The sequence below is a fragment of the Protomyctophum bolini genome (assembly GCF_963924005.1).
Source record: "Protomyctophum bolini genome assembly, chromosome: 6".
Classification (NCBI taxonomy): domain Eukaryota; kingdom Metazoa; phylum Chordata; class Actinopteri; order Myctophiformes; family Myctophidae; genus Protomyctophum; species Protomyctophum bolini.
The window spans coordinates 38,917,212-38,934,173 of record NC_137867.1 but is presented as its reverse complement, the minus strand read 5'-3'; the positions used below and the strand labels follow the sequence as shown (position 1 = coordinate 38,934,173).

At 42.7% G+C, this 16,962-nt stretch overlaps 1 protein-coding gene across 1 annotated transcript in view; it reads left to right on the top strand.

Moving 5' to 3' along the window:
- The window catches only part of mctp1a (multiple C2 domains, transmembrane 1a), a 216,046-nt gene that overhangs the window by 91,956 nt on the left and 107,128 nt on the right, over positions 1 to 16,962 (top strand). Inside the window, exons 5-8 of the mRNA XM_080764938.1 lie at positions 982 to 1,090; positions 10,625 to 10,789; positions 11,828 to 11,958; positions 12,077 to 12,263. Coding sequence (XP_080621064.1) covers positions 982 to 1,090; positions 10,625 to 10,789; positions 11,828 to 11,958; positions 12,077 to 12,263 — 592 coding nt within the window. The remainder of the gene's footprint in view (positions 1 to 981; positions 1,091 to 10,624; positions 10,790 to 11,827; positions 11,959 to 12,076; positions 12,264 to 16,962) is intronic.

The following is a 16,962-nucleotide window of genomic DNA, read 5'->3' as shown; positions in this document are numbered from 1 at the left end:
CTAACGCGTCCTATCCACCGCTTCCCTTCCTTTTCTTTCCTTGAACTCCTAACAGTTCATTTTGTTCTGTTTCCTGTTCTTGCTGCCTCCAAGGGTTTGGGTTTGACTGCCATCATCATTGATTCAGTCATGGTGAAGAATAGCTCAATACTGCCCTCTCGTGGCCTTTGCTGGTGATTCACCACAAAGCTGTAGTGAACCTTGACACGAACTAAGAGAATCCACACGTTTATCAATCATAGACCAAGTGTAGCGATAATGGAAAAGTAATTAAACCCCTGTTTTAATTTTTTCTTCTTAAAAATGCTAAATACAACACACAAGTAGTAGTATTGACACAATCGATTATTTGCATTGCGAAACGATTCGATAGAGATGATTTGCATTACAAAACATATATATGAAGTAGATGTTGCTGTTTACATTTCGATATACTTCGATTCTTGAAATTAAAATAAATCTTTCGATACAGTTACTATATCGTTACTGTGTGTGTGTGTGTGTGTGTGTGTGTGTGTGAGTGTGACAGATGTTTGTCAAAATAACGATCCAGATTTCTATCAAACCGATTTTTGACAGTTAGGCAAAATAATTTCTAATCAATTTGAAAAAAGCAGCCAATCTAAGCTCACAATAATGTCTGGTACGACGTCTCTTGACATATGGGAATATGTGATGAGGTCAGTCCGTTGCTCTCCCCAGGCTGGCAGAGGGAGTGTAGCTCCCAGGATTACATTAGATAATTGACACTGGGTGAAAAGAATGGGTTGAAAAAATCGTGGAATACAAAATTTAAATAAAATAAAAAAAAATCTCATATGTCCCAAACTGTTACCCTTGTTGTTTTTGAATTGGAATTTGAATCCTGAAAAGTTTTGGACATACATATGTGAAGTTACTGTATAACTTTCCACTTGGACAGAGACGACATCAGTCTAGCTCTATAGCTCTATGTGAAATGGCCTGCTCCCATTCTTTCAGGGCCCTGGACGTGACCCTTGACCTCAAGGACCCCCAGTACACTGACCAGGACCTGGGCACGTTGGACCTGGAGGTCACTCTGACCCCCAAAGAGGGAGAACTCAGAGAAGTAAGGAACTCCGTCTTATCTGTCTGACCTTCTCTCTCCCATCTGTCATTATTCCTTCCCTTCATATACTGTACCTTATTAATCCCCCACGCATGGGGGAAATTCTGTGTCAGCTTCACCCAGCTGGCGGCTACTCGGATCATTATTATGATTGATTGATTGAATTAGACAAAAATCTAAACAGAACAGAGTACAGTCTATGGCTATGCTAAAAGGATAGCACACAGCGGTTTTGTTCAATTCATAAACATGTGAAATAACAACAGGATTCAATATCATCGCAAATTATAAAACTAAATGTATGTACATGATTATGATCAAGCTGGAGTTAGGGCTTTATGAACACTGACATTAATAGTAGGCCTATTTACCATGGTGTAATTCCAAATATCTTGACTCATTGACTAACTTTGACATTGAAACAATCCTCAAAATCACTCTTTTAGCACATAAACGAATGCAAACAAAGAAGATTCTACCAATATATATCGTTGTCGGGCAGAAACCTTTTATCTCCATATTCTAACTTTTAGTTGTTTTGTAAATTAAAGGAGAATTCCATGCTAGAAGGCTTTCTTACTTTTATTTGTAGTTGTTACGTCCCCAACAAAGAGGTCCGGGTGTTATTTTGTGCAAAAGTGCATTATTGGCTATTGTGTGCCGCTCTGGATATTATTTACATTATGAAGAGGATATATACAAAATATATAGATTTTTGAGCGATGGAAACAAGCAAATTAGCACAACACCCCATTGCCCCATTCAATTCAATGCAATTCAATTCAATGCAATTCATTGAGCGCTTATGGTAGGGGAAATAGCCAATAATGCGCTTTTGCACAAAATAACACCTGGACCTCTTTGGTTGGGGACAACTACAAATAAAGGTAAGAAAGCCTTCTAGCATGGAATTCTCCTTTAACGCACGCTGCTTGATCATACTACAGCGTTGCACAAAAGCATCAAACATAGCAGATCCACATGCTCGAAATGTGGCGTGAAGCAGCGCGCTTTGAGCTTGTAGATCTGCAACTTTTGCTGTTTTTGCATTTTAACCCATTCTGACCTGAGATCAGATTCATACGAGGTTTCCACTGGACACACACTGGTCTGATGAACCCATTCTGACCTGAGATCAGATTCTAAAAATGTCAGTCGTTCTTCGATTTTTCAAAAATAGCAGACCTACAAGCTCGTAGCGCGCCACTCGGTGGCGCGCTATGAGCTTGTAGATCTGCTATTTTTCAATAGCTAAAGCATAACATGATGCCAGCACCAAAATGGGTTCCCGTTCAGAATGGGTTAATCCAGAAAAGTAACAGTTGTGAGGTTTCCACCTGACAGCGACAAGAACAGCCCACCACCCGTAACGGTTTCCTCAGTTTAGCTCCTCCGGCGAGCCAGGTAGGTGTTTGTACCTACCCGAGAGGATCTTAGCCTCTCCTTTTTCATGTAGCCAGGTGGTGTGAGGGGAAATCGCACAAAGGACTCTCAATAAAGAATAATTAACCCTTAATCTTTTGATTGGAACAGTCTCTTTGTATTTGAAGCAGAGCTTTCAATGAAAATAACAAAAATCATCAGCCAATACGAATTGCATTCAATATTCAGTTGAAATTCACTTCAATAATAACCAATCAGTCAAGAACCCCAACACAAAATATAGTCAATGTTTCAACTCAAAGACCTGGGGGTACAAATGGGGTTAATTCAATATAGAAACTGACATTAGAATAATGTCAACTTGTAGATTTTGTCTTTTTAGCCACTAAACTACAACCGAACATACCTGGACATCGGAAAGTTAATTTTAATTAAGTTAGCATACAGTAGCTATTCCATACACTAGTTCCGTATACAAAAAAAAACATGGTTTGAAATTTGAACTTTTGCCTTAATTTATTTGGATATCTCAATTGTTGAACGCTTATGCAACACACTTACTCTATCCACAAGTGTAATTAAAATGCTCACAGGAAGAAAAACACATAATATATGTTCTCTGTTTCAAAGAGCACCGGATTCTACATTTATTCCTAATTATGTTGCACGCTCGCCTCTGCGGACGACGGCAACTCCATGTTTCCAGAGTCGTATTTATTTCTGTTCAATTATTTGTTTGCTTAATTGGACCCCCTGCATCATGCCTGATGTGGAAACACAAGGCAGAGTCATGGGGGAAATATTTTATTCCTTTTGATCTGACGTCTTAATTTCCGCTGCTTATTCGGGCAGCACAGTTCACAGAGTCCACACTTGACAGAACAAATAAAAACTCTATTTAGGTTAAAGCATCACTTTGGAGCGCTACCCCACTGCGAGGGAACGAGTACAAGGTTGTTGCCAGCAACAAGCACTGCTGCTGGAGGCTGTTCTCTGTCCCCATCTACTGGCAAACAGGGGAATGAAAGAAACTTTTCTAACTTGTTCATCATCTAAATTATTTTTTTTTTTGCAGTCAGTCCAGAGGGCATCTACGTATGCAGTAGTTCACAGTTATTATTATGTTCTTGCGTGCACGCGCGCACATGTATCTTTTATGTGTCTGTGTGTGAGAGAGAGAGACACACAGAGAGAGGGACACACACACACACACACACACACACACACACACACCTGAGTTAAACATAGTTGCTACGCAGCATCACGCAACCATGTATAAATCAGTGGGAAGTTCGCATTCAGCCGTGCAGGGATGGACACAACAAACTGATGCACTCACATGCATACTGCATATAACTCTTCCCTGCATGTGTGCGTGCATATGTAGGTGTATGTGTGCGTGTGTGCCATAACCATGCTTACTTCTGTCGCATGGTTGACCCCCGGCCTCACCCCAGTGTTGATTTTGACCAGACATTTTGATTTTAGTTTTAGTCATCATACAGTAGTCATAGTCTCATCATAGTTTTCATTTTAGTCACATTTTAGTCACCTGGGATGTTTTAGTGTTAGTCTAGTTTTAGTCATAGGATTTTGGTGGGTCTTGATGCCGTCGTTATGACTGATTTTACACTTGCTGAAAATAGCCGATCTACAAGCTCACATCGCGTCACGCTGCGGCGTGTTGTGAGCTTGTAGATCTGCTATTTTCAACATGCAACCAAGTGTAAAATGACTTGTACTGGTCTGGATCTCTTGACCACTAGACCATCCGTTTTTATATGTTGACAAAATTGTCTCAGCATTAGTCACCATAGCTTAGTTTTCATTTAGGTTACATTTAGTTTTCGTCAGTGAAAAAAGGTAGTCGACGAGCATATTTCGTCATAGTTTTAATCGACTAAATCAACACTGATGCAAACCCCCCCCCCCCCTGGCTGGGCCCCCCCCATTCGTCTAACCCTTGACCTTGCAGCTGTGAGTGTGTGCCAACGGGGGGGCGCTCTATAACCGCTTTGTCTCATTTACAGACCATGCTTTTGAGAAGGAACTGGAAACGATCTAGTAAGGTAAACTAAAAACGGCATGTAACTCCCCCTCCCCCATCCCCTGACACCCCCTCCTCCCCCCCCCCCCCCCCCGACCCCACCCTGGTCCTTCAATGTACCCCCCCGTCCGCCCTTCAACCTGATGTCCAATTTTTGGTTTATGGATGGTGGAAGAAGTACTTTTAGTAATTTAGTAAGTAATTTTTTTATTACGTTTTTTTTCAAATAAAGACAGATTTATTTTTTGAGGCCCCTGCTCCTATGTCCAGCTTTGAGGGTTTGTGTAAACACAAACATTGAAGACAAAAGTTAATTGTGATTGGCTGGAAATGAGATGATTGATGATGATATGAGCGCCCCTCACTTCACACAGATTTTTTGTAAGTAGCAATACCACAATGTATAAGTCAGTGTTGATTTCAACGACTAAAACTACCACGCAAAATGTGCGTTGACTACCTTTTTCACTGACAAATTAAAACTAAGACTAAATATATTGACAATTTTCTCAACAAATTACAAAATTAGACTAAGATGTTAGAGAGGGACTAGTGGGGAGGAAATCCAGTAGACGGGCCATTTTATGTTTGGTTGCACTCTGAAAAGAGCTGCTCTACAAGCTCACAACACACCGTGCTGCGACGTGCTTGTATAGATCTGCTATTTTCAGCATGTAACCATGTGTAAAATCAGCCATTGCAGCGCCACTAAGGCCCGCCAAAATCCATAGTTTTAACCAATAATATTAATAATAAGTAATAGGTAATAAGTAGGCTAGTAACTAAAAGTTTTCAAGTAGTGGAGTAAAAAGTATGACTTCTCTCTGTTTTTACTAAAGCACCGTTCCTAAAACTGGAGTATGTGAATAGGCCTTAAATGTACTTTCCACCACTGCTCCCCACCCCCGGCCTTGGTCTTCTTTCCTCTGTTCATCCCTCCTCCTCCTCCTCCTCCTCCTCCTCCTCTGTTCACAGTGGTATTATTGTCATCTGTTCTTTTCTTCTCGTTATTGGGTCCTCCGTTCCTCTTCTCATCCATCTCCAGAGTATCTTTCCACAAGCTGCAATATACCATAAGACAGTAGTATACTATATATACCATAAGACAGTAGTATACTATATATACCATAAGACAGTATGGTTCTCAAACCCCATCTGAACATATGTTATGCATGGCAGGGACCCCCAGAAAAGAAGAATTCACTTAGAAATTACAGTACAGGCTCACAGTGGGGCACAAAGTGATGCTCTGTGAGCCTACTGTATGTACATCTGCTAATTGTTTGACATTTAAATGGATAAAGTGGTTAAATTATTATGATGCTATACATTTCACTATTATACTACCTTTGCTGGGGACCCCGTGGACCCCTCCTGGTGGTCCCCGGAAACCCCACTTTGAGAACCAGTGGCATAAAAACAGGAGCCCACAGTAGTGGAAGAAGAAGTGTGTTGAGAGTTAAAATGATTCCACCAAACCGTATTTCCGAGATGTAGCATAAGTCAGGTTGACGTACTGGTACTATAGTGTATTGCAGCTGCTGGGTGAGAACGTAAAGTGTATTTTCTTTGTTGTTCATTGTAAAGGAAAGGGTACTGGACAACGAGAGAGAGAGTATGTTTTATTGCATCTCCTGAGTCCTTTATACCTGAAGTGGACCTCTCCACCGTATCGATTGTGCCATATTCTTTTTAAGTTTCCCATCTTACGACATCATCATCTATGACACAATAAAAGTGAGGGGGTTTTTTTGGGTTCTTTTCCATGGTCTTCGTTGGCCGTCGAGCCTGACCGAAGGCATGCTTGGCCCATGAATGAATGGCCCTGCTTCCTCTCATCGATGTGGCACATGTGTGGTTTTTCTGATATGAACGAAATATAACCCCATTTCAGAAAATAAATGTTGAATGTACAGTGCACCACCGACCTCCGTTATATTTTAAAAGTGGAGACAGACAGAGGGGTCATTGTAAAATAGAGAGTAGTCATTCACAGCAACATTCAATGAAGGTAGGATCATATTATAAGAAAGTTAGATGGCTCATCCGCGCTCTGGCTAATGGAGAGCGCCGTTGCATCTTACCTCGGGGCAGAATAATATGTACTTTTAAATAACCATAACTTGCCAAACGGTTTGGTTTGTTATAAACGTCAGAGACGTCTGCATACAGATATGCTTTTATACAACGTTCATATAAAAAACTATAAATTAAGCAGATAAGTGTCCTGAATCATAGCCACGTTGACAACGTTTGTAATAAACCAACCCGTTTGTAAATCCGTCAAGATTTGAGCGAGTTACGAGTTATTAAGCTGTGTGAAAAGAAAATGACATTTATGTCTCAAAGGAGTCACTTTAAAGTACAATGAGAAGAGCTCGGGTCAGAACCATTAATCTGACTGGATGATTCCATCTTTGATTGGAGAGTTGGATAATTCCATGCAAAATTTGATTTGCACTTGTAATTTGTTCTGGATAAGAGCGTCTGCCTAAATTGTAAGTAGATTTCTATTATTATTTGCTGCGTGGCCAAATTCCCTCCGTATCTGGATGAACGGAAGAGAGTGCAAGAACCGTTCCACTAAAGTGTTCCACTAAAAGCATGTGGGTAGTTTGTGCAATGCGTTTTCCTGCTTGGACGGCCAAACCGCTACGACGCAAACCCAGGCACTTCATCAAGGCTCACTTTTCAATGGAAGTATCAGACTCCATTGTAGAGGCGCTCAAGGCATTGATTTCCCTTTTAGCTGCAATGAACATTTCAAACACAGAAACGTAATTTCAAGTGTCAATTATGGTTGTTGGGCAGACGTCCCGTTATATCGCTCTTCCTCAAGCCCAAGTCTTTGAAGCTTCAAACTGGGCCGCCCCGTCTGAGTGTGTAGTGCAGGAATTAGCTAGAGCGCTAACAAGTAGCTGCCATGCTTCCCACCACAGAGAGAGGGGGGGTGCTGCTGCTTCTGTGTGTACCTTCTTTCCTCTGCGTTGATATTTTATTTTTACACACACACACACACACACGATGGCTGATTCTTCGCTTGCGAAGATCATACACACACACATCATACACACACACACACACACGTCTCTTTAATCAAGCATAGCTGTACCCCAGCAGCTCTGCAAATGCAGCGAACTACATGAAAAAAAGTACTTTGAGATAATTACGAGTCACTGGCATGACTTTAAACCCGAGATCTCTCCCAAGTTCAGTGGAGAGGAAAACTGCTTGTCTTAGCAACTTTCAAGCCCTTCTGTTCCGCTCTTTCCAAAGGGCTGTCTTGCTGACAGGAGTTGAACAGTTCAACCATGGCAAGAGCCTTTGTAATAACTCCCTAAATTAATTGTTGTCACCTATTAAAGAAGTCCCTCTCTCAGAATCATCTCCCTCCACTTGCACCGTGGCTGAGGGAGATGCTGATTTCCTCCTAATCCACACAGTCCATGGCTTCCATAATAATGTGCATTATGTAGCGACAAAACAATAACGAGGCCTCGCAATTAGGGCCACGCTTGAAAAGAACTTAACAACAGCTCTCTTGCTATTAGCATACAGCGTCTTAACGACGGCGAGCAGGACAGAAGACGAGAGAGAGTGAGAGCAGCTGTACGGGTGGTTTGGGCTTGGTTGCGTGAGAGAGAGGGGAGCCGCTCGCTTTGTTTAATGTCTGGAGAATGGAAATTAAGAGGCTTCATCTCGCAGATCAAAGGCGCGCCGCTCACGAGGCAGGGTTTGCGCAGAGTTTAATGAAATTCGTGGCAAAACAAAAGCTATGCTAATAAATTCTCCCCTAACGAGGACGCCGGACGAGGTAAAGATTGAGGAAGAGAGAGAGACGGATTGAGAGAGTCTGTTGTAGATAGTGATGCATTTGTTTAGGCAAATAAATAGGCTGCTATTTGTTTGAACGACTGATAGTGACGTGACTTTAAAGAGGGGTTAAATTGGCCTGTAACTAGTGATTAGGGAACTGCTGGAAGTGTGTTGGAAATTGCACACATAGTGTCAGTCTGAATTTGTAACGCTGTCAGTACACAGCTGGGTGGCTTACAAGGCTTTAATTATACTTCATCTCTACAGTGGCGTATGTGTGTACAGTACAATACTGTACCCTGCCTACAGTATACTGTATGTCCTATCCAGCAGGGTGACCAGAAGAGTGGACAGTATGGGCACCTAAACATTGCAGGTACCTCACTGTTAAAGATGGAGTGCCGTGATTTATTTTCTTTTTTTTTGCCTGGTGGGTGGTGATGGGTGGTGATCCACCTGAACTGAAGCCGCACCCACAGCTGTTGTTGTATGATAAAGGTGGAGGGTTTAGGGGAGGAGATGATATTGTGATGTCACTATATCACAGTTTTTTTCATTGGCACGTTTGACTGTCAAGGTTTCAGCATCCAGGATGAAACTCTAAATACAAAGGGAAGACATCATTGCACATAACAATGTTTAGGTGGCCACTCTTTGTGATGGATGTCAATATACTGTAACTCATTTAGAGTCTTATTTTTTTTTCTGCACCCTATATTTGTCTGAAGAGTTTGAGTACAGAACTAGTATTGGTTGGAGCATTTAAGAAGTTTACACAACTCAAAATGTGTTTTCAGTGACATCCAACCCATCGTCTCTGTCGGGTGGAAACCTCATTTGTCCAAAATAGGGCTGTCAAAATAACTGAGTTAACTTAATTAATTTGTGAAATTAATTAGATTAAACATGTAACGCATCTAATGCATGCTTAGATGACCCACCCCATACATCCCATAATCCCATCCACTCTGCACTAGTCATCGCTCTGGTACAGTATGGCGGATAGATCCAATTGAGATGGAAAGAGAAGCCCTATGTAGCCCTATCTGGATGGGGAAAAAACAAGTTTGTTATTGCCATAAAAAGCTGCACAATTTACATTATGCAGCTCAAATCACAGTGGCACAACAACGGGGTGGGAGACGGAGAGAGTGAGAGCCAGAGAGTCACTTATCTTTCCATTCCCACAACAAAACATGGAATATTTTGGACATAGTTTGAATGGTGATTAATCATGATGAATTCATTTTTAAGCTGTGATTAATCTGATTAAACTGCAAGGTTTCCGCCTCACTTTGCACCAAGTTTCAGGCTTGTGGATCTGCTACTTTTGATATTTTTTCTGTGATGCTGTAGTATGATCAAGAAGATGATTTACGATTAAACACAACAACGTAGAATATGGAGATAAGAGGTTTCTGAGAGATTCAGCAGTCGTGTGGAAACCTCATATGTCCAAGACTTCAGGAAATGGAACGAAAATGTTCAGCAATGGTGAAAATGTAATTAGCTAATCTTCCTGGGATCCTTAGAAGATAAGGACAATACAGAATCATGATAAAATACTTTTTGGACATATTTAAGACAAAACGTAAAGGAAATACGGATATATGTTGTTTCTGCCCCACAGCAACGATATTCAAATCATTTAGTACCACTCTTGAGAAGGGTTAGAGATGGGTATGGTTGACCTTTGCTAATAAAGGGAAAGTATCATCTGTACGGTGTGTAAAATACAGTGATATTACAGCATGTGGGCCAAGTTCAGACTTCTGAAGTCAATTGTGTTGAAAAGTGTTGATTGATTGATATTGTCACAATGTCATGTGCAACGTGCATGTGTGCAAATATGTACTTGTGCGTCAGTGCGTGCATGTATATGCGTGTGTGATTGTGTGTGTGTGTTGTCTATTCATGTGAACGTGTGGGCAGCGGTGGCCGAACGGTTTGCGGAGCGGTCTTGATATCGGAAGGTCGCTAGTTCGTATCCCCGGACCGGCACGTTAAAATGACCACCGCTGAAGTGCCCTTGAGCAAGGCATTGCACCCCTACCATGAAATGTTCTATGAGCAGGGCCTGGCTGTAAACAAGTTCTTGAGCTTAGTCCAGTTACCCTGGGTAAACATAGTAACTTTGCTCTGTGTGTGTGTGTGTGTGTGTGTGTGTGTGTGTGTGTGTGTGTGTGTGTGTGTGTGTGTGTGTGTGTGTGTGTGTGTGTGTGTGTGTGTGTGTGTGTGTGCGTGTGCGTGTGCGTGTGCGTGTGCGTGTGCATGTGTGTGTCCTACAGTTCCAGAGCATGCGTCTGTCGGAGGTGCACAGAAAAGCCCAGCTCTGGCGAGGCATCGTCAGCATCAGCCTCATCGAAGGTCGCGACCTCCAGCCCATGGACACCAACGGCCTCAGTGACCCCTACGTCAAGTTCCGCATGGGACACCAAAAGTACAAGAGCAAGGTCAAAACATTCCACATTCTGTACTTTTCAAGATTTATTTGGAAAATCGCAGATGGACATAGGGGTTAAATTGGTTAGACTGAAACAAGCACAAATAAGCAACTACACTTTAGAACAAGCCCCGGTTCCGCCCCGCATTCGAAACGGTTGAGAAATGACAGAGTTACCGTGTGGGGGTCTCCAAGGGGTCCCTCTACTGTACTGTACTGTACTGTCACACCAGAAACAAAGCTCTGTGATGAAGTGGTTGTACCACTTTAAAAAAGCCAACTGTTGCTTATAATAAGTGACATGGCAACACTGGCTGTGACAACTGAATCTCTGTGCGGAGGAAGTGAAGCACTAATTTCCTGTGTTTATTCAAGCAAGCTATGAGAAGGAAAGGACATGGTCATGTGACTGGGCTGCACCATGACACTTTCATGGATTCGATGAGAGCACAGTGACCAGCGCATGAACAAACACTATTTCTGAATGACTGAGACCTTTTGTAAAGTAATCGCTTCTGGAAAACAACAGAAGACATATATAACTCTGTGCACATCGAAAAGCAAGTGATTAGTAAACAACCTGTGATATGTCTTTGTTTATATTCCTGAACCGATTATATGACAAAGGTCTCAATTTCTCCTAAATAATGTTTGTTATGAGCTGGTCCAGCTGGCTGCATACACTACCATGTATTCATTGAACTTCCGGTGTGAGTTGTGACAACAAAAAAATACAGTGAATCAGCTTTCTGCTTCTAAGGGCCGTCAACCTGGAATAAAGTCCCATTTCAGCTTAGACAAGCACCCTCTGTAGACATACAGTATTTAAAGCTGCTATAGTCAATAATATGTCAAAATGTATTTATTTTGGTAGCCAGCAATGGGTAAAACACTCCCTAACAAAATGTAGTCTCTGTGACACATCTAGGGGCCACAATCTGCATTCAAAGATTTTCCTTTTTGCCCTTTTTTGCTGCATTCTATGTCACGAAAGCTGCTATATAAATATAAATAAAGTATATTATTATTATTATTATGTCCCTGTCAGACGATAGCCAAGACGTTGAACCCCCAGTGGAGGGAGCAGTTTGACTTCCACATGTACGAGGAACAGGGAGGCTACGTGGACATCACCGTGTGGGACAAAGACGCTGGCAAGAAGGATGACTTCATGGGAAGGTACGGCAGTGTTTCCAAAACAATGGCTTAGGAGTTCTCTGTATCTGAAAGAAAAGAAAAGAAAATAAGTTTATTTATTGTTATGTATGTTGTGTGTGCGTGCATGCGTGTGTTCCAGGTGCATGATGGACCTCTCGGGGCTCAGTAAAGAACACACACACAAGGTGGAGCTGAAGCTGGAGGAGGGCGAGGGCATGCTGGTGATGCTGGTCACGCTGACGGCGTCCGCAGCCGTCTCCATCTCGGACATGTCCGTCAACATGCTGGACGACCCCCACGAGAGACACCAGATCATGCAGAGATATGTGAGTACATTATACACCTATACTGTAGACACACGCTTCCAGCTGCATGCACGCAGAATAACTCTGACTACTTCCGCGCCGCTTCCCTACTTCCTTCACAGGTGTTACCGAGGATACTAATTAACCCATTCTGACCTGAGATCAGATTCTAAAAATGTCTTCGACAGTTTTCTGAAGAAGCTATGTTTCTATATCAGTCGATTTTTCAAAAATAGCAGACCTACAAGCTCGTAGCGCGCCACTCGGTGGCGCTATGAGCTTGTAGATCTGCTATTTTTCAATAGCTAAAGCAGAACATAATGCTAACACCAAAAGGGGGTTAAGGTTCTGTTCCATTTATTGTGCAGTGGTTCTGAAACCTTTTAATTTCAAGGACCACCATAACTCTGAGAGTTAGGGTCCATTTGGTTCCATTTGTACACTCTCCGAGTTACACACAGGACCATTTGGAACCCACTCAAGGACACTTTGAGAACCACCTGTGGTGTTTCCAGTGAGCCAACATGCAACATGTTTGACCAGAATGGGCCTTCATTGGTGTCAGCGGTAACACCTGTGAAGGAAGTATAGGGAGCCAGAGTTCTTTCCAAAATGGCGTGTGTGCATATAGCTCATGAAGGCGAGGCGAAGGGCTACGTAACCGCCACGGACACACGGAACAACAGATTATTTTCGTTAAAAAAAAAGCTGACCTACAAGCTCTCAACATGTCACAATGTGAGCCGTTGTGTCCAAGGTCATTAAATACCAACTCCTACATACCATCACAGAGCTAGGTTAAAGGTGCAGTTTTTATATTTTGCAGCCATGCATTACCCACAGACTGGTTGTTAGCGGGTTTCAACAACTGAGGATGCCCAAAAAGGAGGCAAAAAGGCTGGCAAAGTATTGTGCTGCTATGATTGGCAGACGCCATATCTGTTACTTATACCCATACAGTACTGAGTGACATGCTTATTGTATCATGAAGACATGCTGCATGCCACGGTTTCGTGAATGTAACCTTCCTGCACCTATAATATGTGTGTCCCTGTCTATCTCTCCTCTATGTGGACATACATAAATGGTTAATGTATATAGTTGTGTGGTATTCTATCTCTGAGGGTCCCTCTGGCCCCTACTGAGGCCTTCCATTCAACACAATGGCCTCAGCTCAGCCTAGTTAACCTGTCAATCTCTGCACAAAGAATCTCTCTCTCTCTCTCTCTCTCTCTCTCTCTCTAAACCCGCAAACTCATCTGCGCCAATGTCATTTATTGTCAATTAAACTAAATGTAATTTAGTTTAACCCATTATAACCGACTACTTGTGTGCAAAATCTTTGCTTCTGGGGGTCCATGGAACATAACATTTTGAGATGGGGGTCGGCGGCCAAATACAAATAATTTTAGTGGTCCTTGACATGGATAGGTTGGAGAACCACTGACATCAAAGCAAAAGTGTTTCAGAAGACTGTTTTGGATTTAGAAGACATTTTTTTAATCGGCCTCATGTCTTAATGGGTGAATACGGTGATAAACACCATTTTAATACCCTAGCCGTCTCCTGCTGGTATTTCGGTTAGCGTGAAGAAGTCCCAGCAGTTTGAGTTTCAGTCACTCTTTTCTCCAGGGCCTATTTTCGACTAGACTTTGCAAATCAGTCCGCACTTTCAACTGCAATAAAACGCAAGAACGCAACTTTGACAAGTATAAATACGAGGATAAATGTGAGGTCAGCCAGTTCTAGTGCACAGACCATATGCGACCTGCTGAGCGCCAGTTCGATTCCGACCCACCCCCCCCTGATTCCCATGTCTCTCTCTCTCTCTCTCTCTCTCTCTCTCTCCCCCATTGGTTTACTGTCTCTCTACACTGTCCCCTCTTTATAAAGAATGTATATTAAATAAATATATTTATGCAATATAATTGACAAATAAATATTGTGTTGGCCTGCTAGGAGAGGTGATGCTGAGTACAGTAGACAGTTGACAAAGTATAATATTCAAAAGTAGATTTCAACGTAATTTCTTTCCGACAAGCTTGTAGATCAGCTATTTTCACTGTTTCCACGGCTCGAGTACTTCATTCATTCCTTGTTAGTTGTATAAGTTTCGGTCCCGACTCCCAAGAGTTACTTCCTAGAAATGTAGTGGAGTCTGTATTTGTAATTTAAAATGTAGCAGAGTGAAAGTCATCAGCTTGCAAAAAAAAAAAAAAAAGTTATCCACAAAATGTAGGATATACTTTAAAAGTACAGTACTCAAGTAAATGTTCTTTTCTTAATTACTGTCCACCAAACAATAAACTGTCAAAACTGACTGTATCACGGTGTGACTGGCAGTTAAATGGGTGTCATTAAAACGCTCTTTTAGATGGAGGATGGAGATGAGGCGATACTAAAGTCATTTGTTTGTGCGGGTCACTTTGATCAAGGTCTTCATCTCTAAAGGGCTCTGGTATTTTCAGATGCCTGACACACATTTGGGTGTGCGTGTGCTTGTGTGCGTGCGCTTGTGTGTGTGTGTGTGTGTGTGTGTGTGTGCGTGTGTGTGTATTCGTTCCAAAAGCACTCCACAGGCCAAACGCGGGTTGCCGTGACCTACATAACCGTGCCGCCGCCTCATTGGCTGGCCCACGGGAGGTCCATCGCGGGCCGCTCCGCCTCGCAGTGGCCCGCCTCAGACAGAGGGGGGCGCTCAAGGACCGACGCTCGGGCCATCACACACTAAACACTCACAAAACCAGGGCGCGCACGTGTGTGTGTGTGTGTGTGTGCGTGTGCGTGTAATAGGGGGCGAGAGGTAAAGGCTGAGGGTTGCGCCGGGGAAGGGTAGGCGTGTAAAATGAAAAGAAAAAGCTATTTCACCTCTTTCACAACTCTTACAGAGCCCCCCCCAACCCACCCCCCCCCCCCCCCATCGTCTCCCTCCCTCCCTCGGCAGACTGCCGGCAGCTTTGTCTGTCTGCTAGTCAGCAGCCACGGGAAGATGGAGGCATGGGGAGTAGATATATAGGGTAGAGAGTGGAGGAGGAGAGGAGAGTGGATAGGGTAGAGAGAGGAGAGGAGAGTAGATAGGGTAGAGAGTGGAGGAGGAGAGGAGAGGCGTGCGGTGCTGATGGTGAAGGAGGAGGAGGGCTTGAGCGAGAGGTCGCTCTTCTGAAGTCTGAATGGCTTCACTGTCGTCGTCACATATTTCTATTTCTGCTTGTGATTCCAATGCCTGGAACCGAGCGGCCTTCTGTGCTGTGCTGTGCTGTTCTGTTCCGACTGAGAGAATTTTATAGTGAAGATGTACCTTATCAAAGACCTGGAGGATAAGCGCTGCCGGGTACCTCTCCTCGAAATGCCTCACAATACGCCTCAAAGCCTGTTAATCTGGTGTGTGTGTGTGTGTGTGTGTGTGTGTGTGTGTGTGTGTGTTCTATAATTCACGGGAAGAACATTATTGCGGACGACATTGTCGGTATGAAATCAGCTGTCCAGCAAAGACACTCCTCTGAAGTATCCTCTCAGACACTGTATTTTCTAGGTGTATTGAAGCTGTGCGTGCGTGCGTGCGGCTTAGGTCCAAGTCTGCTGACGTGTTTCCATTGTGGTCCTACTGTATGTATTAAATTCATCAACACATAAAGACATATACATTATACTAACTACAAGAGATCATGAATACTCGGAGCAGTATTTCATTCTTCTGTAGTTACTGTACCATTCAGAGAGAGAGAAACAAAGTTCAACTTCACCCTGTGGGAACAGCTGTATTTCAACAATCAACCGACAGCACATACCTAGAGTTGAAGATCAGTTCCAGTGGAGAATGGAACTTGGCCGTCAGTGAATTGAGAGTGGAGGCAAGCAGTGCTTTCTTTGCCATCAAAAAGTCAACACGTCTTGAAAGTCCAGATCCTAATCACAAATTACTGCATGACCTGGTTAAAAAAATATCCCAGTCTATGATTGAGCCAATTGCACTATACAGTAATATGATTTTTAGGGATCCCCAGATGACAGTGAAGGCGACAATGTAAGGGCTTTTTTTAAATTAATTCGTTGGAATTATTGTATTTATGACTAAAAACAAGCTTTTCTGTTAAATCTTTCGAAATAAGATATATTTTTTTAAATGAGGAGGGGGGATATTTACTTGCGACCCGTAAAAATCTGTCCGCAAGACCGCAACTCACAAATGGGTTGTTAAATGAGAGACAAAGATTGACATTATGCATGTTGATGATGCTAAAGCTAAAGGAACATGCATGCTAATGGCTCTTAATGGGCCCGGGGTGACAGGGAGACAGATAGGACAGGGTGACCTTCCACTACACACACACACACACACACACACACACACACTGCAGTCCATGCACTGCAGTCCATTACACCGCCCACTCCTCCTTGGACGGGTAACATGGACAGAGAGAGAGAGTCAGTGACAGAGACAGAACATGTACAATCTTTAACAAGATAGTATTACTCAAAGTGTTAATGTAACACAGCTCTGTTTACACCTTTATTTTAATCCTATTTATATATAATATTTATTTGTACATAGCCTATACTGTACATTGTTTTATCTTGATTGTTTTGCTCCCCTTTTGGCAATGTAAACGTATGTTTTCTGTGATTATCCTGTGATTTTGCAACCCATTTTTTCACCCAGTGTCAATTATTTAATGTAATCCTGGGTGCTACACTTCCTCTGCCAACCTGGGGGGGGGGG